Below are 25,904 nucleotides of genomic sequence, written 5' to 3'. Positions count from 1 at the left end.
TATTCAATGGATGACTTTGTTCCAGTCCTCCAGACTGAAAAAAAATAGACTGTCCTAAATTAATTTAAGATGAATATGTGTATTAGATTTATTCATCTTCGGGTTATTCAACCATGGGTTACGATTAATTTTCTACATAAGTGTTTGTAAATACTATAAAGGAGTAAAGCTCGAATAAATTGACATTACCACATGCGCCAATTTCATTGGATTAAATGGGCGATAACGTCATAATTGTGCGTCACATTGTGTGAGCTCATGTGTGCGCGAGGGGCAGCAGGAGCGCGACAGCAAATGATACTTCTAAATAAATAGCGGCGATAGGTAAAAGAAGACTTTAAAATGCCCATGAAAGGAAGGTTTCCGATCAGGAGGACACTCCAATACCTCCAAAAAGGCGACATTATTTTTAAAAATAGGGTTAAGATTATGACAGTCAACTACAACACAAATGGAGAGCTAAGCGATGGAGCAAGGTCAGTAGAATGTATCATGGGACAATGTTTTTCTTCTTCGTTTTTGTTTTTTATTTTAAATATTTGTTGTATATTATGTATGACAATTGTGCATTGCAGAAAATTCGTGTTTTTCAATATTCCTCAAATTCAGTATCAAAACCCAAGAGTCCAAATAATGATGTTTAAAAACATGACGCCGTCTCCCTTTCTGAAGTTCTATCTCGGTACGTAGGCTACTGTGTGGCGTGGTTTTACTTTATCAGTGGCATAATTACACGTTTTTGTTTGCAGATGATGGTGAGCAGGTGCTTGTGGATGTAGAAGGAAAAGACCACAAACAAATTTCACTGCACGTCAAGAAGATATTGGGCAAATCAGAGTAAATTTATTTATTACTAATAGTTTCCAATTGTCAGCATTTGCAAAATGAGTCCAATGAGCCCAAATTATCATTATTATGTCTTCTCAGTATTGCCATTGTGATTATTATATTTAGCTGACTTAAATGGCATTTAATGGATTATTATATACACAGATTTTGTTGTCTCTTTTGCAAGATAATAAAAATATTGTGCTTATTATTTTCACAGAGATACATTACAAGCTGAGGCAGAGCTGAAGATGCAGGCCTCAAATCCTGCTAATTTTGGTCCAAAAAAGTACTGTCTTCGGGAGTGTATATGTGAAGTGGAGGGACAGGTGCCATGTCCTGGGACAAAACCCTTGCCAAAAGAGATGACAGGCAAATATCGAACTAAGATGGCCGCACAGCAGGAGTAAAATGAGTGACTGTAATCAAGGGACAGACCAATGCTGACTAATGGTTTTGGCAGAGAAAATTACTCAAGATGATCTATAGTTAAAACTAGCAACTAACAATAACAATGGAAAACAACAAAATGACTTGTCTCCAAAAAGTGCATTATTGCTAAATCTACCCTACTTCATCTTTCTATAATATTTTTCATATGTAACTTTACACAATGTGCAATCTATGCTTTTTCTGTAAACATAATATAATGGAAGTTCTGTTTGTAAGTAAGTCAGAAAGGCCAGTCTGTCTGCTATTGACAACATTAATAACCACATCTTATTTTACACATTGTTATTTATGAGAAGATGACAGTTGGTTTAATAAATTTACATTTGTTTTATAAAAATCATAAGTGCAGCATTTTATTAATTTCTTCAAGTAAATGTTACTTTTTAAGTCCAAATATGCCAATACAAGTGCTGATGAAAACTCACATTTGTATTCACAAAACAGTGATGAGCAAATGAGTGTTACACAAATATGCAGGAGACTATTTCATTAGCAGCACTATGAAAATAACGTAATACTTGCTGGCATACGTGTAGCGTTAGCATGTCCTATAATCTAGGGGTGAGTTCCATGTCCTTAAATGTAAAAGTTTTCTTAGCAAAAGCAAGTGATTATATAGTATGTTTTGTAAAGTATTCCTAGTTTGTCTGTTGTCCATCCAAGTAATGTTTTATAGTCTGTTGCTGGTTTTGGTGGCATGTTAATATAACAAATCATAAATTATGATCAAAATTAGTAACAAAAAAGAACAGCAAACATTTTTCAAAGTAATGTCTATTGATCTATGATGAGATATCATGGTAAGAAATGGGAAATGGTTTCAATCTTTTTGTTTTACTTAGGCCCGCACCATCCACTCCAAGCAATGCTATACACAGCTGAGAGGCATGTAGAGTTGAAGCCTAATCACGTGCTATATTTTAATGTCTGAACCAAGCTGGAGAAAAAGACTTAAGTAATCCATTTCTAACAAATGTCTTAAAATATCACTGTGCTTTGTAGCTACAGAAAGTCACTTTGTTAGTAGTGTACATTGACATGATTAATGTTCATCTGTACTGTCTTTTACATAGTGTTACTTAAACATGTCATTTAAAATTGTAGAATGAAAGTTCAAATCTTGGCAAAAATCGCCCTGACCAATTTTGACTTGTTTAAAGGTTGTGTTAAAACACCTAGAGACCAACTTTAGTAAATTAGACCTTTTGGCAGCCTATTTCTGATCCTAGATAATGACTTTACAATAATTACAATTCTAACATAATGTATAATGTGCAAAAAATGCAGTGATATTCACCAGTTTGCCAAGATGTTCGGTCATTGTGCATCTTTCCCATTAGTGACATGCACCTATCACATAGTTTATAACTGTCATCTTTTCTATAGTTTTTATTTTATACACTGGTTTATAGAAATATCAATCTTCAGGCGATTAAAAGTCAAAGTAGATTTATATTTTCGGGTGCTCCTTTTGTGTTTCTGTGTCAGTCAAACAGTTAGCATTGGGCTCATTAGTCTCAGCACGTTGGTTTCAAAATACAGTTTGTGGCCTTTTATCAGTGCTTCTTTTTCTTCTGCTCCTGTAGCGTTTGCTGTAGCTCTCGTAAGTTCTGGGACAAAAGCTCAACTTCATCCAGGCGTCTGCTGAGTTTTGCATCAAAAATATAGGCTCTGATGTTATCAATTTGCTGCAGTAGAAGTTCCTCCTCGATCATATCCACATCTGGCAAAACATCTTCATCATCTTCCTCAAATGGATTAGTTGAGACTTCAGTCCCGGTGGCCTCCAAAAATGGATTACCGGTGTCAGTCTCCTCAAATGGGTTATTACTATACAATGCCTCACCCTCATTTTCCTCTTCATCTTCATCAAATGGATTGTACTCTTTCTTACCATTAGCGCTAGCCACATTAGCAACCTCTTTGTGCTCCTTCTGAATGTCCTCAAAAAATGGGTTGTCTTCCTCAATGGGAGTGGAGTCCTCATCATCAAAAGGGTTAAGTGAGATGCTACTCTGTCCTTCGCCACTAGGGGGAGTCACATGTCCACCCAAACTTCTCAACCTGGGGGGAGACTCTTCTGGGTTAGACGGCAAAACCTGGAGTGAGTTAGGACTCCTGTCAGCTTTAGGGCCTTGATCCTCCACTAATGCTGTATCTTCGTCTCTTCTCAATCCAGTTTGCGGGGTAATATCTAAAGATTTTTCCCAAGTATTAGGTGTCTGAAGAAAGCCAATATTAGCTCCCCAGCTTTCTCTCTCCTCTTTTTCCCTCTCCTCCAATCGTTGCAGTTCACCTTGTTGCAAAGTTTCCTCTTCTGCCAACTTCTGAGAGAGTGCAATAGCCAGACTTGTTTGCTGTTGGTCATATTCATCCTGAAGTTGTCGTAGGTTTTCCTCCAACATGGCAACCTCGTCTGCTCTATTTGCCTCTTTGGCCTGGTGTAAAAAGGACTGGATGTTCTCAATCTGTTGAAGCAGAGGGTCTTCGAGTTCACTGCGTGTGCCAGAGGAGGGTAACCAACCACCGGCCTTGGTCATGCGCGGACCTCTCGACATTTGTGGTAACTCTCCATTAGTCCGACTTCTGTCTTCTTTTTCTCGCTCTTGTCTTCGCTTCAGTGCCTCTTGTGCAGCCTGTGCAACACAGATCACCATAAATAAACATAAATAACCATAATGTTAACATAAACTCTAACTACATCAGGTACATTTTGACCACTGACAAAGAAAGTAAATAACACAACCATCAGGGCATCTCTTAGTGTGTGATCACTGCGGGATATATTGAGTAGTTAAAGTCATGTTTTTGATGTTGATACATTGGGAGAATTAAACCCAATTTCAATGTCAGTAATGATTGTTGAGTTTGATAAGAGGTCAATTGTGATGGCTGAATGAACAGTCTTGTAATGGTTTCATAAGTGGTCAGTATCTATCAAAAGTTACCAAAAGAAGGAAAACTGGTTAGAGAAGGAAGGACTCGGAGCTACAGTAGATGATCTGCTAGATCACAAAGTTAATTCTGATTCCAAAGAGGTGTCATTATACACAATGAGTGTGCAACAGTTTGTTGTATTCATCTAATCACTAAATGTTCAAATGTATCTCACCATTCTTTCCTGTTGGAGTCTCTTTTCTTGTTCTTGTGCTCTCTTTTCTTTTAACTCTTCATATTTTTCTTTGGTGGGTAAAGACATAAGACCCAATAGTTTCTCCTAAAACACAGAAATTATATTGTTTGCGACAAAAAGAATGAACTGCATTCTTGTTATTGACTTGAACTGTTACCTGTACAAATAGTGTGGCTGAATATCGGATCATTCTCTGGAGCTGCAGGTTTTTTGGATGTGGTGGTGGTTCACTTTTTAATCCCAGTGTTAAAATCTTTTTACTAGGAACATAATAATATGTAATGCGATCTCAGAAATGTGGCAACTGTATAGGAAGATGCACAGAATAAATCAAGCTTACCTAAGCGCATCAATAAGTTCATAGTATTTCTGAACTTCTAGCCTCAAACCACCAGCAGTGTCGAGATTATATGCAGTTTCTCCAGCACTGCAAAAGGACAGTTACTGAAAGATACTGAAGTAATGTCTATGCTGTAGTGCTATCAAATCTTACTTGAGAGATTCTGCCATTCGAATATATTCTGGAGCCTTTTCATCCACCTTGTCCATGCACATCCTTAGCCTCTATCAGAGAAAATGAGTTATGAATGAAAACACAATTATGAAAAAAAATGTTTACTTGTATTAACGTGTGATCTCACAAGTAAAGTTGACATTGAATATTATATTTCCCTTAAACTTAAAAGCCAGTTAGTTAGTCTCATTACAAACCTCATATAGTTTTACAATGTCAGGTACAAAGTCTTTTTCATCAAGCTTCTGCTGCCGTTTCAACAGTGTGTCCATACAGTGGTGGCAGCAGCGGATCTTCTCATCATCCTTTTCTTCCAACATGGATGTCACGCTGCTCAGGCTTGTGAGGCTGCCCCTTCGAGAGCCCATCCCACCGCCACTGCCCTCTGCTGGGGGGGACTGGCATTGACTGAGCATTCCTTGGATGCAGAGAGCTTCCCGAGTTGAATTAATTAATTTTTCTGCAGAGGACAGATTAGAAAATGCAACTATATACACTATGCAGAGCTCAATCACTACATTACAACAACTCTTGTTTATTGTTGCCAGTTTCCTTGTGAGTTTTTGACCTGTTATCTAATCTCTAATATATGCCAATGCGCTGTCATCCAACATACCTCTTATTTATATAACATTTGTTACCACTACCAACATGTTTGAAATGTAGGTGGTTCTTGTAATAGGTGAGTAATTCATTATATCTTACGTGTTAATACGCCTGGATGTGTTTAAAATTATTGTGCGCAATGAATGTCAATTTTTTTTTTTTTTTTTACATTTCATCACCAACATGCAGTTTGCAATTCTGAGGTAAACTACAGCAGATTGTTTGGGCTCTGGCTGAATTGTCATCACAGTTTTTTCCTGCTTCAAACCCCTATAAACTTTGGTGATCAAATATTCATTGTGTTTGAAAATATCCATGGCAAGATGAGGGGCTGATAAAGAGATTTATATGTACAATATGGTAATGCTAAATTATAAAGTACTTACGAGCCAAGGGTATAGGGATGAAGTCCATGCATTTTCGACACATAATAGATCCACATAGGCGACAATGATGGCGGCGATTTCTTATGTTAAACTTGTTTCCACAGTCCGGACAGAAAGGAACATCAGCATCATTCACCCAAGACACCACTGAACGCTCAATGGCTACAACAGACAAAATGTATGAATATATTATTTATCGCTAACAGTTATCAATGAACTGGAATAATACTGAAAACAAACCTCTTATTTTGGCAGTATCTGAGTTGGTCCTGTCAAATGACGTCAACTAACACAACATTTGGAAAAAATAAATGGGTAATGGGTTTAATTGCACAGGCAAACATCAGTATAATCAAATATGGTGTAGAAAAGTCATTAAAATTCACAAGCATGAAAATAGTAAAACTCAAAGTGAGTATAAAAATCACTGTCAACATTAATAATGTACTACTTATAATAATTGTATAATGTATGGTATCATGTTTGCATTTTTAAATATAGTCTCATCACTTAAAATAAGCATACCTTTTCCAGTCTAATTATAAGCTTATTGACTTCAATCACATAGTGGTCTATCCTGTCGGCTCGGTGTTTCTTAAAAAGGTCAAGATGACTTCTGGTTGCTCCTGTAAAAGTATTAAAAATAATCAGCTTCAGATTGTTTTGTAACTTTTTGCATTTGTGAAAAGGCATACCAAGCTCCTGAGGTTCCCACATGTACGGATCCACTCCTCCATAATAGAAGGATTCATAACTGCCGCTGTCAGGCCTGTCCTCTCCATCTCTCTTCAACAGCTTGTCTTTGGCTTTTTTGGCTTTCTGAACCAAACCTATAAACCAAAACGTCACTATATTTTGAGGCGGCAAACCTGTTCACATTAATCCTGTATGCTATTTTTGACACATTCCTAACAAACTATTATGGATAATGACAAAGGCAGCAAGATTATACAAATGTCAATGAGCCATTTTCCTTTGTTATAAGAGTTATGTAAAATAATAAATTGTAAACTTTTATCACTTTCAATAATAATATTTTTCAGTGGGAGTGTATTTTCAGGACTTTAGGACAGAAAGGACAACTTGTATTCAATATGATGATTGGAGCCAAACAGTAAAATAAAAATTGAATAAAGAAAAAACAAAATATTCTGTAGGACATAAACACGACCTACTTTTAAGTTGTCCTCTAACATGCCGATCATCTCCAGAGTGCTCTTCTTCATAGTGGTCTTGAAGCTGATAGAATGACTGTAAATCCTTCAGACACAGTGGACAAAGGAACCCCTCTTTAACTTCTCCTGTGCCTTCAAAGGGTGGGGGATAACCTGAAGCCATTGCTGCCTAGTTTCTGAATGAAGGAGTCGAAGATAGCAGGATCCTGTCTTGGCCAGCCTCCGAGCGTCACTGCACTGTGCCCACAACCAACTCCATCCCTCCAATTGTAAACCTATATGAAATACCTATATGAAATACCCCTAATTAAATACATGTTTGAGACTAAGAATAAGATTGTCTACTAATGTCAAATTTAAACAAATTTAATTGAAAATAAAAAGTAATCTTTTCCATTGACATAATAAATATAAATATATATATATATATATATATATATATATATATATAATTAATTAATTAATTAATTAATTATTTTTTTTAGGGAAATCCTCGAATATATTATATTATATGACATTAATTAATTTGATTAGTGCATTTAGAACAAGCTGAATCATCTAACCTGGAATTATCTTATGTTCGCATTTTTGCATTTTTTTCTTCTAATTGCGTAGAATATCATGTTCATACTACCACACTCAATAAATTTGGTAAGATATTTTGGCCGTTGTAATAGCTTTTTCTTACAAGCTGGCTACACCCAGCTAGCACAAGCACCGCTCTCTGTCGCCAATATGTTAGTATTTATTTTGCACAGACATGAACGAATGCACATCTCATCATATAATCTCCTAATAGGTCGTTGTTACTTACAGAGGTGTCAGTAGTAAGCAGGTTATAAATGATTTGGCTTGTATTTGATAGATCAACAACACCAGTGTGAGCAGCAGCAGCCCTGCCTTGGTCATGTGATCTGCACACCGCCAGTCCAGGCCTACGGGGAGCGCAGAGGACCAGACAAGACGAAAAGCAAACTCTGACTTTTGCATCACACGTGGATGATGGTAACAAGTAGAAAACGTGTGATTTTACCGGTATTACGCATTTTATATTTATAGTAAAAATCGTACGGTGTGTGCTGGTGTTAGTTATTTTCATATCAGTGGAACTGATTACACAGGGCAGTTTTGTTTTTTTTCTCTAAAGTTGCTTGTTGTTTATTTCATCTTTGTTGATCAAGATGTTAGTTAGAAGCCTACAATTCAGTTTCTTTTAAACCTAAAGTGATTTTTGTATTAATGCACTTGAATTAGATTAAATTATACAGATACATGCATACATTAATTTGATTAAACATTTGTATTAAAAATTACAAATATGGACTGACCTTGTGATTCTGCACAGCGGCACTCACAAAGATAGTTTTAAGAAATTAAATATGCTTTAACTTTTTCTTCTGTTACAGCTGCAACTGCTGTTTCTGACGCTGAGGATCAAGCACATACAAGATCCTCTTCCATGAAAACATCTGCTCAGTCATTTACAGGTAGGCTTATGCAATTGAAAAGGGGAAATGTAAAAGGTGCATTATGTACAATTTTAATACCATACTATGGAACATTCCAAGTAAAACAATAAAATCAGGCAGGCCAGGACTCTAATTATAACTGTTAAATAGTACACCTTTCACATTGGCCTATATTTTCTCTAATACTAATTTGTTTTTTAATTTTACTAGTGATGGTACTCTTAAAAATGTGGCCTCACCAACTGCTGCATGTGTGAAAATGTCTTTTTGTGTACTCATAGTTTTATAATTTATTATCTCTCTGTGAACCTGATGAAAATCCATGCTACAGCTTTTTTGCTCCCTACTCTGCCTAACTGGTAAGCTATCAACATAGGAACTATTTCAGTTTCAATTTACACAGAGAATACTGCACACGTTTAGATTTTTAATGCACAATAGTCATCACTATATGTTGTGTCCAATTGTAGACCTCTATGTTGCATTTACTTTTATTATGACAATTCCTACTATCTACTATTGGGTCTCCAAATGCAGAGCATTGCTTTTGTAGTGTTTAGGGGCACCCCACATCTCCAAGATTGCAATGGAAATTGTAAATTTTGACTATAATAAAATGTTGTTTGGTAGTTTTAGTTTACCAATTAATTTATATTGTACAGCTTTTTATTTTTATGGCAAAAGATGGCTCACAAATTAAACTTAATTACACCAATAATAGCTCCCAATAAAAGACACATTTCTTGCTGTTGTAGTCATTATATTTTACATAATTACAAAAAAATGATAATAATCCAAGACAATCCTTTTTATGGGGGAATTTGTCACAGTAACAGTGGCCGTTTGATCACTTACTCGTTATTACTGTTTCCAATAAACAAATGTCCTCATAGAGGGGACTGAGTCATTGCTCATCCTTTTAAAAATGGTCTAAAAATAACAGAACAAACTTTTATAAGCAGAAAGTAAAAGGAAATGGCGGTTATGAACATATTTACATTACAACATTAGTTCAACTAGCTTTGGATTACATTGCACACTATCCAAATAAACACAAAATGCTAGATTTTAAGTGATATTGATTGCGCGTGTCCCTTGTCAAAGAAAACAATGGTAAGTTAAATTTAATTTTTTTCGTCTCCAACAACCCCTTATGGCCATTTACACATTGATATAGTTTACAGTGCAACTACAGACGTTACAACTAATTCCTAAGAGATCTACTCTGAATCCACGAAGTCTTCTTCGGATGCAAATCTTTTCCCTGGATGCTGCCGCTTCTCCTCGATGTGACTTGTGTTGATGTTGTCTATAAAGTCGAGCAACAGTCGGTTTTGGGGGCTACTACAACCATTGGAGTCCAAAAAGTCACAAGGGGGGTTGCTTCCTAAAAACGGATTGGAGTTATCCAAAAATCGTTTCCCTGGATGCTGGCGCTTTTCAAGTTCCGCCAATTCTTCTCCCTCTGAATCAAAATCGGAGTCTGCGTCTGGAAAGAAGCGCTTCCCGGGATGCTGGCGTTTCGTGTGCAGCATCAGGTAGCGCTTTCCCGGGTGTTGTCTTTTCGAAAGTTCGCTCAGGACCAGGAGCGGGTTGTCAGATACGAATCCTGCCGCGGTACGCTTCCCGGGATGTTGCCTCTTTTGGGGTTCCAGGTATGAGTGCATTTCTTCTTCACGTTTGCCCGGATGCTGTCTCTTATTAACGTCCAAATACGGTGCGTCCACGTCCGTGTCTTCTTCTGTGTATCTTTTCCCAGGGTGTTGTCTCTTGGTCACCCAACCTGGCTGAGAGGTACCTTCTGCAGAAAAAGCGCGCGTTAGAATGTGAGATCTATGCGTTCAAGTATTTGGTCTTGTCCTGTTACGCACAGACGGGACCAGATGGAGGACCGGTATATTTTGGATATTTTGACATAGAATAGCCTGTCCCATAAATTCTCAAATGTGAATGAAAGTACTGATTTGTATGCAATTAAAAATGCCGTTTTGGTTCAGAAAAATAATAATAATGCGCATCAGAAATCTTTTCCATAGCCTACTTTTTCTGTCGATTTATTAAGTGTGACCTGTTACCCACCGTATCTCTCGTCATCTCCCTGTATATTCTTGAGGATGGACCGTAACAAGAGACTCTCTGCTTTCTGTAGGATGATGTCGTCTATGGTCCGGTGGTCGGGGTCATCCTCTGTAAGACTCTGGCATTTACAATGTGGCAGGTTACAAACTGCCAAAGACGCCAATACGAGCAGATATGTTGATTTCATGGTTGGACCTCTGTCTGGGGAAAAAGATGTAATTGTCACTGAAAGTACCGGTTATTTTAACTGAGTCAGTCATTAAGACGTTTTGAACTAATTTAATAGCCAAAAGTATACTGTTGGAGAAATGCATTGCAGTTGTCTTAATCTATAGATGGTGTGGACTCACCCTTATCCTTATGTCTTCTCTCAGTGCGCACCTGCAGCAGCAGAAGGGTTTGCTCGCGTTTCAGTGCCGTTTTTGATGACCCTTAAAGGGCAGGTCTGGAGGTATGAGAGGCTAACTTTTTCTCTCAGTATATATACCCACCGCCTAATGGCGTCACACACGCGCTCTATCCATTTCTCTTCGTCTTCATTGATGTCACCAAAGTCGTGCGCAACTGGCGCCTTCTTAAACAATCGGCCTATAGGAGACGCTGCCCAATTTATCATGTAAAAATAACAACTTTGATTTAACTTCAACTTAATCCTTTCACAAAAACCACAATTACGTTTCACATTTGAAACCGATTTATAATAAAGATTAATTAAACAATACTGACATTCTTGCATCCAACAGGCCACTGCTTAAAAAAAAAAAGCTATAGCTCTATTTACAATGTGCGGTATCCAATATCTTTTATTTATCCTCACAATATCCTTTGATTAACAGGAAGTCTGTAGTCTTCCTTTAGGTTTAATTATGGCTTTAATGTGTTAAAGTTATACAATCTAATTGCAGTGAAATGCATTTTGTAAATTATGATTAAAAATTAAGAGGTAGGTTTTATACTAAACAAAACCAGTGGGTGACAGGATATTTTGTTTAGCATACACATTATATAATGACATAAGTACACAACATTAGAGTTTATTGCATAATTTGCAAGTTGCTGTTTGTGATCATTCAGATTTCATTCAATTCTAATTAATATTGCCTACTTTATGTACAGTTTATAAATGAACCTCCATCTTCTCTGTGCAGTCCACAGCCCCCTCTCAGTCCATGGTGAATGTCTGGTGGATACTGAATTGAGCGTGTAATGCCTTCAACTCACTGCCACGATCAGGAGAAATATGCTCCATCACTGACTCAGTGGACATTTTAAGTTATCATCTTGAATTCAAGCGATTTCTATGGCCAGATAAAACTTATATATTGAGTCAATGTTGTACTTTATATTGCAATTCTTATGGAATCAGTTACTGAGAAGTGTCAAAATCTTAATGTAGTATTGGTGGTTGTGGTTGTAGTACTATAAAGTATCAGTTTTAATAATATGAGAGTAATTATTTTTTACCCCCGCTCTGGCTTTGGTGAAGTTATATGAAATATTTGAGGAAAATGTATTTAATTACATATTTCCTGTCTGATCCCTTGCACTGAGCTTTAATGGACACACAAAGAGACATAAGCACATAAGAACATGTTTCAAAGGGAGTCTATCTTACAGCTGTCTCTCTCAGTGCACTGAATAGCTTTAGTCACAATTAACTATAATACAATTAAAGCCATTGCCTTTACAAACAATTGTGCTATAAACCCGTTTAGGCAATTTAGCTGAAGAATGAATGTAGCAGGTGTCCGTATTTATGTTCAATGTGAAGAATGTGTAGAGCAAAAATACTAGACCTATTACTTGTATTATTATTATTATTATTATTATTATTATTATTATTATTATTATTATTATTATTATTATTATTATTATTATTATTATTATTATTATTGTTGTTGTACAATAGCTCAAGCACAAAGTATTACCCTCACACATTTCTACCCCACAAAACAAAATACAAAGTGGTGATGTTTCTCTTAAAAAAATGCATCTCACAGACAAATTATATGTATAGAACACAATGGCAATACTGATGATTGGATGTGTCATCCTTGTGATCTTTGGACCCTTATGCGCCATTGTCACTTGAAGATCTGTCAAGCACATGCAAATAATACAATATCCATCTTATTGAAATTGTATAACCAGTTGACCTAGATTTTCACAATGCCACAATGTTAGGAACTTTCTGTATACACAATGTAACTCTATAAAACTTAGGGATGCACCGAATAAGATTTTTCAGGTCCAATACCGATTTTGATGTATGGCTTTAAGTATCTGCCGATACTTGATCAACCGATACCAGTACAGAGACTGAAAACGGTGTTTATTACCTTTAAAAATAAATAATTAAAAAATAAATTAAAAAAAGACAAAATTGATCCAAATATGTTATGTACCTGTTATCTATCCTCCAACAACTACAGAACAACTACAGAATATTGGCTGAACCGATTATTAGAAGGCAATATCCAATCCGGCAAATTTTTCTTTATCGGCACCTATATCTGGTACCAGTATCAGATCAGTGCATCCCTGATAAATCTTATATGGTGCATGGTGCAATATGGCGCATCTGTGATATTTCCTCTTTTTGAAAAAAATTGTAAAAACCTAATTTGTACTTTTTTGAACCCAAGTTCATTTTTGCTGACATTTTATTTTATTTGGATAGACCTATTTACCTGCTACTTTGGCTTAGTGCTTGTGTTTTCTGCATTTATATTATATGTTCAAACAATAAAATGGACTGTAGAGCTCTGTTAAAGTTATAATTTAGAGCCTTGTAAACACCACAGTTTACAAGCCTAATTGATGAAAGCTCATCATTCTGTAAGTGTCTGTAGCCCCTTGACTTAATGAGAACAATTAACAAAGGTTGTAGAGGTTATACTGTATGTTGTTTTAAATTAATAAGGCTCATTAGACACTGGTCTCTGTTTACTCTTTCTCTTTCTGCTCTGAGAATTCAGTCAAAGTGAAACTCAGTGTTTCAGTAGCATGACAGACCACCACCAAGGCATTAGCTGTATCTGTCAGGGGTTAAGCTATAAGAGCCAAAAGGCATAGAAGTGATTATTCAATCTTCTTTTTTTTTTTTTTTCTTTTTTTTCTTTTTGGAATCCCTTCTAGAGCCACTCCAATCCAATCAAATGATTTATTTTGATATTATAATTTTAATAAAAGAAATACAACATAACTTCTTTGACTGAGGTAATATAAGCTATCATTTATATTACCAATGCTTTTTTCCCAAGTGTCCAATATCACGTCTAAAAAAGTATTGTAAATCATGTAATTATTGCACATTGGGTGACTGTAGATTCCTTGGCTTTTTGTAGATCAAAAAGGCACAGTATGGCCATGCTGACTTCTTGCTTATCCAGCTTTGTACTGTATTATTGCTGGAGATTCAAGCTTTTTTGCTCATCCTGAAAGTACAGAAATGTTGCAACAGTTCACTGACTTTGGATTGAACTAAGAACTTTTGACACTGTAAACCATTTAGGTCCACAGACGTGAAATGCCTGGACATGTGACAGGGATAGTGGAGGTGTGTATGTGTGTGGGAGGGGGTTAGACAAGATCAAGGCTCAGACATGGAGAAGCAGTGACACAGACAAACAAACTGGAGCAGAGTGCGTGGATGTCAGCATCACCAAAGCCTGCCCTGGCTCTGACAGTGGCCTGACAGAGGTCACTGCTGTGGGGATAGACTGACAGGAGCAGAGGGGTAGTGCTGGAGCTCCAAACTGAGTGTAAGTAGATGGGTGACTGGCTGTGTATGATAATATGAAGACACTGAAGCAGCACAGTTGAGTTAAAATTAATTCAGAAGTGTGGCAGTCAATTCTTGGGTCCAAGTCATGCTCAAGTTTTTGTGGTCAAGTTGTGCTGCGGCTTAATCATCCAAACTCATAATTTCAGTAATAAGTGACAGATGCAAAGGCAATTATTAGGACGTATATTTTGTATTTTGTGTATTGCTCTACAGTGACAAATAGAACAAGTCCAAACTGCTTGAGTTTGGGTATGAAAACTGGCAACACCCCTTATAGAGCCCCATTTGTGTTCAGGGTTTTTCTTATTGCCCCTAGTTTTTTTAAAATTCATCGATATCCAATTTTGAATAATAAAATCCTAAAACACCTGGATATTAAAAGCTTTTCAGAGAAGTGAAATAGTATTTTGGAATAAGCAGAGAATAGATTGAGAGACCAAAGATAAAAAATATACATCTTAATTAAGACTGATGTATCATAATGGTACAAGAACAATATATGAGGCAGTCTTTTGAATAGAACGGAGCCAAAAATGTACTGAAATATATGCATATCATCAAATGTGTTAAAGAAAGATAAAATTGCATTTATAGTAGTTGTGAGAAAATGCTGTCTGTTTCTCTGACCTTTGAATTTCAGAACTTTCGCATATATATTTTGTGCCAAGTATAAAAGGAATAGTACAGGGGAGAGGAGAAGACAGTTTTGCATTCTTTATTTTAAACTTGTTGAATTCAGAGTCTGTTGATGGCTCTGACAATCCCATTATATCTCAATAACTTGTGAGGTGTGTGTGTGTGTTTCTGCTCCTCCTGTTTGTGATTAGTGCTGGAACTGCACTATGTGCTCACTCCCCCGCCCTCTTCTGCCTCTTCTGTTCCAATAATAATAACAGAAGAGACAGAAGAGGCATTGGTCTTATATAGTCACTTTATAGCCATTGCTTCCATTGTTCATCTAAGGCTTGACCACCACTCACATTCACATATGCAAAAGCCAGGTTAAAGGGCACAGAGTATAAAAGTTAACTTAACAGAACTTTTACAATTGTTTTCCCTTCTCATTATTCCCTTGATGTCATATTTAGAGTGATTCATGTAAGTTTATTACTAGCAGTCACCCACTGCTCTGTACTTCTCCCATTAAAAAAAGATGATACACATAGGATTCAGCAGAATTGCTTAGCCACTTTGCCACAGGGGCTGTTAGCAGGAAGTAAATTGACTTGTTTCTTGTATTATTTTAGATCAATATTGTGATTTTAAATGTCCATTTAAAATAATGATTCATAGTTGTCAGATAAACTCTAGCAGACTAAATTATAATGTGTCTTGCTCTCGACACCACAATGGCAGTGTACATGTAGCAGGGTATTGAACCACAAACTAGAGATTTGGGGGTGAATATTTGCACTGATTTAGCTACTACTCTGTCTTCTCCATCTGTGCATGTGTATAAGCCCTTAGCTCCTTTCCTCTCCATCACGCCACTCCTGTCTGCCTCCAGGACTAATTATGTTAGATGGAAAGGATCGCACTTCTCGCACACAAGGCTGAAAGACTAGATGCATGAGGTTTAAATATTGAATACTTTGTCATGGATGAGAGACAAACTATTTTTGAAAGAAGCCCAGTGGATAATAACTGTTAATGGTCTATGTGGTTGATTTTAATTACAAATAAAGTAAATCTTGAGTTGTTTATCTTTTATCTATACAATCAGAGGGACTTATTATGTTCGATGTTATGGAGATGAATGGTTTGGACATGTACAAGCATGAGCTTAAAACTGCCAGATTGGAACCGAAACAGGTGCACTATAGAACTTTTCCTGCTTGTCTTGATGGGGATGGATGAAACAATAACATCTCCATGGAGACAAGCATGTGGCGAACTCCCACCAAAAAGGTACGTATTGCACCTTTAAAAATATGAACCTATGCACCTATGAAAGAGAACTTTAGGCAGTATCAGAGAGGAGGATACAGATGATAATGTTCAGGAGAATCTGATCAGGAGTTTATCAAAACATTCACTCTCACAATGATAGGGTAAGTTTGGGGGTCGTCGCACTTGCACTAGTTTGAGCCCTGCTAAGTCCTGAAGTAGACTTGCTTTGTCCTGTTCTAGTCCTGGTTTTATCTCTAATTTTATCCCTAAGTCATATGTAGGCTGCCGACAGGGTCTATCCATGGCAATTTATTTAATAAACGCACCTGACTTGTGTCATACTGTCACTTGGTTTGAATCAATGCCCACTAAAAAAACTGAGAAATTAAAAGCAGAAATATTTATCTTTACAAAGACAAAATTATTATTAGTTTAGACTTCATGTCATAAATAAAGTTTTCCCCAAGTAACATTTTCTATCTGGTTTCTCTGTGTCTTTGTTGTACTGTGTGGGAGTGTGTGAAAACGCAATGGATACCAATACTCTCTGCCACTGCATCACCATATAGTACACCTGCCAGGGCTTTTGCAGCCTGTACACCATCCATCAACTCTGCAGCAGCCCACTCTTTGGTGAACCTAATAGGATGCAACAGTCGGCAGCTCCGGCACGCATTAAGAGTATATTTATCACAGTTTATAAATGCCACAACATGCAAATGATACCATCTCCCTCTGGTGCAGTTGTGTTATACTGGGTTGTCATAAGAATACATTTGTTTTCTCTGTCTGAACAAACATGAAACTTGGAGCGGAAAGTAGGTAGAAGTGAAGTTGATCTTTCAAATCTTGTTCTGTTGAAATTGTGACAATGAAACAGATCAACAAGTAACAAAACAGATAAGTAGTAAATCCTGATTTTTGGGTTTACATAGAAGTTTGTGTGATTTTCACAATACCTCTGTGTAATATGCATAGACTGCATGTATTTACTTGTAAAAATGATATGGGCAACTTATAATAAGGCTATAGTCCTTCTTTTGTTATAGATACTCATACAAAATGAACTAATGCAATAAAGGATGTAGAGCCAGAGACTTCAGATTATGAAGACATTCCTATCTCACAGTGGTAACTGAAAGTAGACCTGTCCTGCACTATTAGTATTTTATTTGCGTGTCAAAAAATGTTAAAGAATATTATAAAAATGTACTCAACATAAAGGTGGAGGGCACCCAAATGATCCTGGGAGCTATGTTGTCAAAGTTTTCATTCCCCTGGCAGGGTCACCCATGGCAAACAGGTCCTGGGGAATGGGTTAGACTAAGACTGGTTCAGAGGCCTTTCATGATGAGGACACTATCAAGGCCATTTACGTCACCCAGACCGCCATTACCGGGACCCCACCCTGGAGCCAGGCCTGGGGTAAGTGCTCGACAGTGAGCGCCTGGTGGCCAGGCCTTTACCCCTGGGGCCCAGCGGGGCTCAGCCCGAAGGAGCGACAAGGGGCCCTCCTCCTTAAAGTCAAGGCACAGGTGCCGTTGTACCCCCCCTAAAGTCATCCTGGAAAAGGCCAGTTGGACTACCTGAGGTGGGTTCATGGTTCACTAGAGCTGCGGAGAAGTCAAATTTAAAAGTACAGTGAAGTTTGATCATTATGCACATGCATAAAACGTGTGAAAGTTCAATTTGGTTTTATGTCTGAGCCTCTCGAGTCAAACCTGCAGGAGTCCCTATCACTTACTGTCACTCTGTCCGAGGATCCAAGTGGTATTCTTGTAACCCATGTAGAGATGGTACGATTTTCTTTACCTCATATTGCTATGAGATATTTTTCAACAGAATTTAATCTAGGTAATATCAGTACTGAACATATGGCCCACAAATAAAAGTTGTTCACAAATTAACTTTTCACTGTAAAAAATAACAATCACTTAAAGTGTTGATCGTATCATTTGTTATCATTATAATTTGTTTCTTTTTACAATGATTATGTAATACAGTCTTTTCTTTAGCTTCATTGCTTCAGTCGTTTGATGCACTGATCAGGACAAAGTTGGAATTATACATGGGCACACAGAGACAGGGGCAGCTTAGAAAAATATAGTTCCAAGATATATTTCCAGTCTAAAGAAATATTCTCTGATAATTTCTGTGATCAGCTGGCTGGCTTTGAGATGAGAATTCTGAGAGCATGCAGAGGCAAACTCCTCTACTGTTATATCTATAACACATTCAGACAGTCGAGCGACAAGACGCACAAGTACTAACAGGTCAGCAGATGGAAAAGGGAGAGCAGGAGTTGTTGACCAGAATTGAGGAGTACCAGGACAGAGAGGAGCAGGGACCAGGACAAAGAATAGACCTTGTTTCTGAGAAAGCAGATGATGGAGAGAGAACTCCATCATCATCTAGAGAGAGAAGTGTTGTTGCACAAAATGAAGACCTACCAGAAGGAAGAGGAGCAGGGGAATGCAGAGGGGTTTTTGGCAGCTAATTTGGCCATCTTTACTGTTTATCTTGCACAAAGTTCCAACCTCTAGTGCTTTATAAGCAGCCACACTGACAACCATTTGTCAACCAATGAAGTTAGCCTGTGGTGCGCTCACAGATTCAAAGGTTAGGGCAGAGAAAGAGATGGAATTCGACTTAAAGGACATACTATATAGAACTGGCTTTTATGAGCGTTCAATCATATTGTAACAGTGTTCCCTTATCATTTGCTTACTCAAAGTTGTATTTCGATTCATTCATGCATACTTGAGTAATTTTGTCCTGTATTCAAAGCCTGAGTACTAAGAGATTCTTATTTTCACCAACCCCTAGGGATGTCACAATTTTTAATAACTGACTTATTCCTCAGTAAATGATAGATGGAAACATAATTTTTTGAGGTCAATATTTATCGTGTGTACCTTTTCTTTGAACAAGTGGGACACTTATAGTTATTTTTTGGCAAAATGATTTGAGCTGTTAATACAAATACAAAGTGTTTCATTCAGCTATTTATTTATTGCAGTTCATGTTTTTAACAATACATTTAAAACTGTTTTTTGGTGGGTAATTCTTTTTGGCTTGATTTCGTATTATCCTTTATTGTCCATATTTACTTCAGTACTTAAAAATTTTGTATCATGACGGGGCTGTCTACCTTTACCTCCACTAATATACTTGAAAAAGGCATAGTATGTCTTTTGTACAGTTTACACAGTTACAAATACACATATTGGAAGCTTATTTTACTATACCAGACAATGTAAACCAGCTAAAGGGTGATATGTTGACTGCTTTTTGAAATTCCCATAGACTATTTCCTTCAAAACAAACAATAGTAAATCAAGGTTCGCTGTCTCATTAGTTTGCATTTGAATCTGAAACCTGGTACATGGTTGTTGTTAGGAAAACACAAAGTAATTCTGTTCTTTGTTTTATTGAAAGACCTTCTTGTTTAGAAGGAAGAAGTGAAAAATAGACAAAGGTGGGACAGCTGGGCCTGTGTCCAAACTCAATCACTTTATTTAGTCCCTTTGTGGTTGCTGTAGCACTATTGAATGTGTGTAGAAAGTAGTCTGATTTGAGTTATAAGGGGTATTTACAGAAACATAATGGGGTTATGATTGTAGCGGAGGAGGCTTCTTCGTGGACACAGTGAACACATTCTTTAAGACAAATGTTGTGTACATTACATATAGTTCTAAAGCTGAAATCTAATTACAAATTATAATCCTTTTAAGTAGCTGTTATGTGTATATAATTGAAGCTTGTAGCCAGTTGTAGTGGTACAAAAGAATTTTAGTGATTGCCATGAGAATTTGTAGAACTATTGTGGGGTACTTTTGAAGTAACATACTTTTACAGACTGAAGATGGGCTGTAATTTATCCACCTGTGAAAAACCACAGCGTTATATTACCCACTTCACCAAGACTGATGATCTAAAACCAATGGAGTCATTTTATCATTTGTTTTCTAATTAACATTGAAATCAATTTGTCTGCTCGGCTGGAGTCCAAAACGAATATGCGCTTTGTTTATGCGCATCTGACCTATCCTTCTGTCTCTTTACGTCAGGGTCTGTTCCCGAGAGAAAAGTTCAAATGTCAAATGCAAAATAAACCATAATTGAATCAAATCAAAACGTGACCTGTCTATATTACAACTATAATCCTTCATCATTTTCTATTTCTATTTATGAGCTTGGCAGTTCATCTTTAGATAAAAACTCAGATCAAAGATCAGATCAAAGATCAGAAGTCACTGGTCCAGATCCACACATTTATGAGCTGAGATCTCACTGTGCTGTCAGAGTGATGGAGTTTAGAAAGAACTAGTGAGCTGTTACCATGTCTGTGAATGTAATGGAGTCCAGAGATTGAGTGAAATGAAGAAATCAAACTTAAACTACTTTTAACTCCTCTGGCATATTTCCGGTCTCTTGATCTCTGAAAGATATGATTCACCTGGCTGTAAAAATATCAGTAAGATTATATGGATCTCAGATGTCTAAGAAACTCATTGACTCATGGTAATGTTGCAATTAGGTGTACAATTTAAAGAATTTACCACAGTATCCAAGTAAACAAAATTCCGCTTGTAACATGTTTTGTATTTCATGTTTAGTTTGTTTTTGTTTTTTTTAAATAAACCCTAGAAAAGGAATTTGCAAAAGCTTAAAAGCTCAATTAAGTTTCTTATTTTGACCATACTGCCAAGCTACATTCAGAGGATATGTTCTTTTTTCAGAAAGCCACATATGTTTCAAAGAGATATTCAATATATTTGCATTAGGGAGAATTATTTTGGAGGAGTTGAAATGGACAATTTGTAAATGTTCCATGTTCCCTGGATATATTTGGGTACAAGTAAGACCCTCCTCCCTGGTGTCCCTCTGCCCCCTGTCCTCACTGCTGCCTTTGTCTCCTCTCCTCACCCTCCCCTCACTGCCTCCCCTCTGTCCATCTCCTCACTACTGCCCCTCTGCCCCCTGTCCTCACTACTGCCCCTCTACCCCCTCTCCTCACTACTGCCCCTCTGCCCCCTCTCCTCACTGCCTCCCCTCTGTCCCTTTCCTCACTGCCTCCCTTCTGTCCCTCTCCTCACTACTGCCCCTCTACCCCCTCTCCTCACTACTGCAACTCTGCCCCCTCTCCTCACTGCCTCCCCTCTGTCCCTCTCCTCACTACCACCCCTCTGTCCTCTCCACTCACTGCTGCTCCACTGTCCCTCTCCTCACTACTGCCCCTCTGCCCCCTCTCCTCACTACTGCCCCTCTACCCCTCTCCTCACTGTTGCTCCACTGTCCCTCTCCTCACTACTGCCCCTCTACCCCCTCTCCTCACTACTGCCCCTCTGTCCCCTCCACTCACTGCTGCTCCACTGTCCCTCTCCTCACTACTGCCCCTCTACCCCCTCTCCTCACTGTTGCTCCACTGTCCCTCTCCTCACTACTGCCCCTCTACCCCCTCTCCTCACTACTGCCCCTCTGTCCCCTCCACTCACTGCTGCTCCACTGTCCCTCTCCTCACTACTGCCCCTCTGCCCCCCTCCTCATTACTGCCCCTCTGCCCCCTCTCCTCACTACTGCCCCCCTACCCCTTCTCCTCACTACTGCCCTTCTGTGCCCTCCCTTCACTGCTGCTCCTTGAAAGAGACTGACAGTGTTGGTGACTCACCTGTCCCAAAGGGCTGTGCTGTTCAAAGTCAAGATGTTCGGGCCACAATTTACACCAACTTTTACAGAGCAACAAGAGTGTTCTCTTTGAGATGTGGAGTACAGTTTTTAAATGAGAAAATGTGCTTGCCATTTATGGGATGATATAAATCAATAGGGCACTTAATGGCATTACAATAGATGTTTGAAAGCTGTGAATTAATAACTCATTATACATCAGACAGATATGAGCATGATATGAGTTTATGGTTCTCTCTGTTCCAGAATGGTTCTGCAGCATTGGTCCGATCCCAAACTGAGTTCCAATTAGAACTGTAAACATCTTATTGTCATATCTAAGGGTCATGACCCTCAACTGTGGGCTCCATGTTAGGATGGATGTGAGTGCATGCTTGGTGCATATTAAAAATAAATGATATTTTTTGAAGAACTTCTTAAATACTATGTATACAGACACGTATGGTCCAATCGTTGTACTTTTTGGGCCAGTGCCAGCTCAGTCCACTGATCTACTAAATCTCTGCTTTTTTGGTAGTTGTAAACAGGTTGTACACTGACGTCAGAATTCAGCAGTCTATTTTCAGCATGTGCTGACACAGTTGTTTTTGTCAGTTTGATAAGATTTTGAGATACAGAATGAAAAAAATGACATACTCTTAAACAGCATACCTCATTCAATTGGGATTTCTCTGGAACAATATATATTTTACATGTGAAATGATCACTTTGTCCCCAAGTAACTAATTGAAATCAGTCTTTTTTTCTCCTTGAAAGACTTTCTCTTCTCAGAAAGTGACACATCTCTCAAAAAAAGAGCAGCAGTTTTTTTCCCTTTCTTTCTGACGCGCTGAATGAACTTGGGCTAATTTTTTTTTTAACATTTATTTTAACTTTATTTTATCAGTAAATCTCTTGAGATAAGCACCTCACTGAAAGCAGATTAATCCAGAAATCTAGTTGTAAAATGTCTAAAACATATGAAATATGAACAGAGTACAGAGAGTACAGCTCACAGTTGGTTGTCCTGGTTGGTAATGAAGCGTAGAGCACTGTGAGAGACTGTGTCCAGTCACTGGAGGGCTGAAGAAGCTATGCTCATGTAAATGATGTCCCCATAGTCCAGGACTGAGAGGGTGGTCTGAGCAAGTGTTGTTCTCACACCAGGATTCAGACAGGTCTTTTAAAGTCTTCTTTTTTGACAGATGTTCAATATGAGCACCGAAGGACAGTTTATCATTGATTCACACTCTCAAATATTTGTAACATATCATATCTGTTCTTAATCAATTGACAGGCTCTCAAAAAGAAGAATGTAAGATTTTGATGACATTTTCACTAAAGGTCAGGAATTGAGCAAGAGAAAAGTGAATTCTTTTACTGTGGATCACTGCTTTGTGGAATAGGAACAGACACAATGACATACTTCCACTTGCAGTCAGTAAATTCTATGTAGTGGACACCGGCCATCCCATAACTCTTATTATAATAAAAACATGGAAATGGACATAAATATTTACAATTATTCATTTATTATATGTTTACCAAAGTGCCCCAGTGTTTTGCTTCATGCTATGTGGCATCTAAGAAATTACAGATAATGCTGATGATGATTGTCAGTGAGTGGGTACATATGGTAAACTGCTACTACTTGAGATGCCTTTGAAAAATTCTGAAATTTTTAACCTTTGAAAAAATATTTTATCCAATTAGACTGAGATCAGCTCACTGGTTTACCTTTCTTGTAAAATATTCTGGTACTGGAATGTTTAAATGTCATCTGAAACCCAACAGTAACAGAGTCTTAAGTCTTTCTTTACATACAATTAGTCTTCTCCATTGATAATTAAGTCCATACTGTTGACATTCAGGAACTTGACATTTCACTGTGTGCATATCTATCGCTTTCTCTTTACACCATACACATTATGGATATAGCATCCTCAGGTTTACACACAACTCCTCATCAAACTGGCTATAGGCTAAACCTGATTTTGATTGTGTTTGATGGGTGACATCTGTAGGAGTGAATTAAAGCAAAGAAATGGGAGGAAGGGGCGATGTGTGTGTGTTGTGTGTGTGTGTGGAGCTGTAATAGAGTGGAGGCAGCATTAGGCACACTCAGGACTGGGGCAGCAGGAACTCAAGCAGGTCCTCTCTGTCTGTAATCAGCTCAGTGCACAGGGAGTCACACCTGCCTCCCCCACAAACACTACCTCTCCTCTGTTCCACTGCCAACTCTTACATATACACTCAACTTTATTATGTACAGATCTGCATTGAATCTTATATTCCCTGTCTCAGTCAGAAAGAGGCTTTTATTTGGGTGGTTAAAAATTATTAAGGTAGTAGACCTCCAAAACAATGGTAAACATCCATCACGACTGAGACTTGTTTAAGAAAAAGATAGGTTCTGCTATTAGTAGTAGATAATTTTCCATTGTGGCTGTGGTTGGGACTGGTTAGTACTTGGATGTCAGAGTGGGGTAGCAGTAACTCAAATGTATACTGTCGTTGTGCGCAAGACACTTCACCCTCCTTGCGATGGAAGGGGTGTGAGCGATTGACATAGATTGGCAGCCTCACTTCTGTGTAACCCAGGGCAGCTGTGGCTACAAGTTGTGACTAGTAGCTTACCACAAGCGGGTATGAGATTAATGAATAATGCGACTCTCAGTCTGGTAAAACCTGTATAAGACTCACGTTATACATAATTATTATTATTAGTGACACCTGGTGGCCTGAGTCAATATCTTTGGCAATTGCAAAAATATTAAATATTATATGTATCTGTATCACATGTTGTATTCTGTAGCCTTTGTAAATTACCAGAGGATACCTTTATCAATTTAAATCAATGTTTATTGAAAATGCATTTCTACTAATAAAAAAGTATTAGTAGTGACAGTCAACTATTTTTTTTTTAGGTGGTGGAGAAGTACTCAATTTTATTACTTAAATGTACAGATACCAGAGCAAAAAATACTCAAGTAAAAGTAAAAGTATCACATGAAAAAATCTACTTCAGTAAAGTATTAAAGTACCCATTAAAAACTGACTTAAAGTATAAAAGGTAAAAGTATTTTGTGCAGATTTATAACGCTTTAAGTGTAGTGGTTTTGATAAAGATTTGCATTGAATTTTGTTCTCTTGAAACAACGGAATCTTTTTTTTTCTAGCTGGTTTTATTTGTATATTCTGTGTTTGATCAAATTATGAATGTGTTAATAATAAACCTCTCGGACTTTTCAGCAAGTCTCAGACAATAACAAAAAATACTTTTATTTTTCAGTCCTGTTCAAGAATGTAGTGGAGTAAGTACAGATGCCTGCTCTCAAATGTAAAAGTAAAAAGTATCTAGTTCAAACTGTACTTAAGTACAGATACATTTTTTTTTTTTTACTCAAGTATAGTACTTTACTACTTTTACTTACAATGTTACATTCCACCACTGCTTATTTTAACACTTGATTAGAATTACAATTTGATCAGCAAACTCTTTATCTGAGCACTTTAATCTTATAAATATGATCGCAAATAAAAAAGAAGGCTATACAAAAATGTATGAAATCTGAAATGATTCCTCTCTATTTTAATGTATTGGCATGTGTCTGTAACCAAGTCCACTTATCCCTAATATGTGCCGCCCTCTTCACTCTCTCTGTGGGATTGTCCATCTTTCAGACTTCGTCTCTTTTTGTGGTGGTGTTCCTAAGGAGGCACTTCATGAATAAATGAATAGAGACCTGCAAATGATAACAAGGAAGCTCATTTTGTTGCCTTGCATTTTGTATGCGCATGTCTAATGGTCACATGGAGCAGGGGAAACCAATTTACTATGTGCAATTATCTGAAGTGTACTTAACAGAGTGTACCATTAAATATATTACAGTGCTTTGGTGTCAATTGGCCATTTC

General features: G+C 37.5%; 3 protein-coding genes across 4 annotated transcripts; 1 reads left to right on the top strand and 2 right to left on the bottom strand.

Annotated features, from left to right (window-relative positions):
* Window positions 1–243: 243 nt before the first annotated feature.
* On the top strand, window positions 244–1,495 carry mrps25 (mitochondrial ribosomal protein S25). The gene is made up of 4 exons (XM_033969032.2): window positions 244–476; window positions 576–682; window positions 750–837; window positions 1,049–1,495. The coding sequence occupies exons 1-4, from the start codon at window positions 343–345 to the stop codon at window positions 1,236–1,238; spliced, it is 519 nt and encodes a 172-aa protein (XP_033824923.1). The 5' UTR covers window positions 244–342; the 3' UTR covers window positions 1,239–1,495.
* A 1,034-nt stretch (window positions 1,496–2,529) lies between these two features.
* Window positions 2,530–8,031, bottom strand: LOC117373142 (rabenosyn-5). Its single transcript, XM_033969028.2, has 12 exons — window positions 7,910–8,031; window positions 7,096–7,370; window positions 6,616–6,750; window positions 6,446–6,546; window positions 6,161–6,206; window positions 5,921–6,082; window positions 5,126–5,388; window positions 4,908–4,978; window positions 4,755–4,841; window positions 4,572–4,674; window positions 4,394–4,498; window positions 2,530–3,917 (listed from the first exon to the last, which is right to left on the bottom strand). The coding sequence occupies exons 2-12, from the start codon at window positions 7,256–7,258 to the stop codon at window positions 2,838–2,840; spliced, it is 2,316 nt and encodes a 771-aa protein (XP_033824919.1). The 5' UTR covers window positions 7,259–7,370; window positions 7,910–8,031; the 3' UTR covers window positions 2,530–2,837.
* A 1,611-nt stretch (window positions 8,032–9,642) lies between these two features.
* On the bottom strand, window positions 9,643–11,087 carry trh (thyrotropin-releasing hormone). Of its 2 annotated transcripts, none has more exons than XM_055223213.1 (3): window positions 10,994–11,087; window positions 10,644–10,844; window positions 9,643–10,365 (listed from the first exon to the last, which is right to left on the bottom strand). In XM_055223213.1, exons 2-3 carry the CDS (start codon window positions 10,828–10,830, stop codon window positions 9,785–9,787), a joined length of 768 nt encoding a protein of 255 aa, XP_055079188.1. In that variant the 5' UTR covers window positions 10,831–10,844; window positions 10,994–11,087; the 3' UTR covers window positions 9,643–9,784. The 2 variants fall into 2 exon arrangements, with proteins under 2 accessions (XP_055079188.1, XP_033825662.1); XM_033969771.2 differs by having other exon boundaries at window positions 10,644–10,840; window positions 10,994–11,086.
* Window positions 11,088–25,904: the final 14,817 nt, after the last annotated feature.

This window comes from Periophthalmus magnuspinnatus, chromosome 7 (genome assembly GCF_009829125.3).
Source record: "Periophthalmus magnuspinnatus isolate fPerMag1 chromosome 7, fPerMag1.2.pri, whole genome shotgun sequence".
Taxonomy (NCBI): domain Eukaryota; kingdom Metazoa; phylum Chordata; class Actinopteri; order Gobiiformes; family Gobiidae; genus Periophthalmus; species Periophthalmus magnuspinnatus.
Note: the sequence above shows the minus strand (reverse complement) of the source record. Positions and strands in the feature narration are given on the sequence as shown.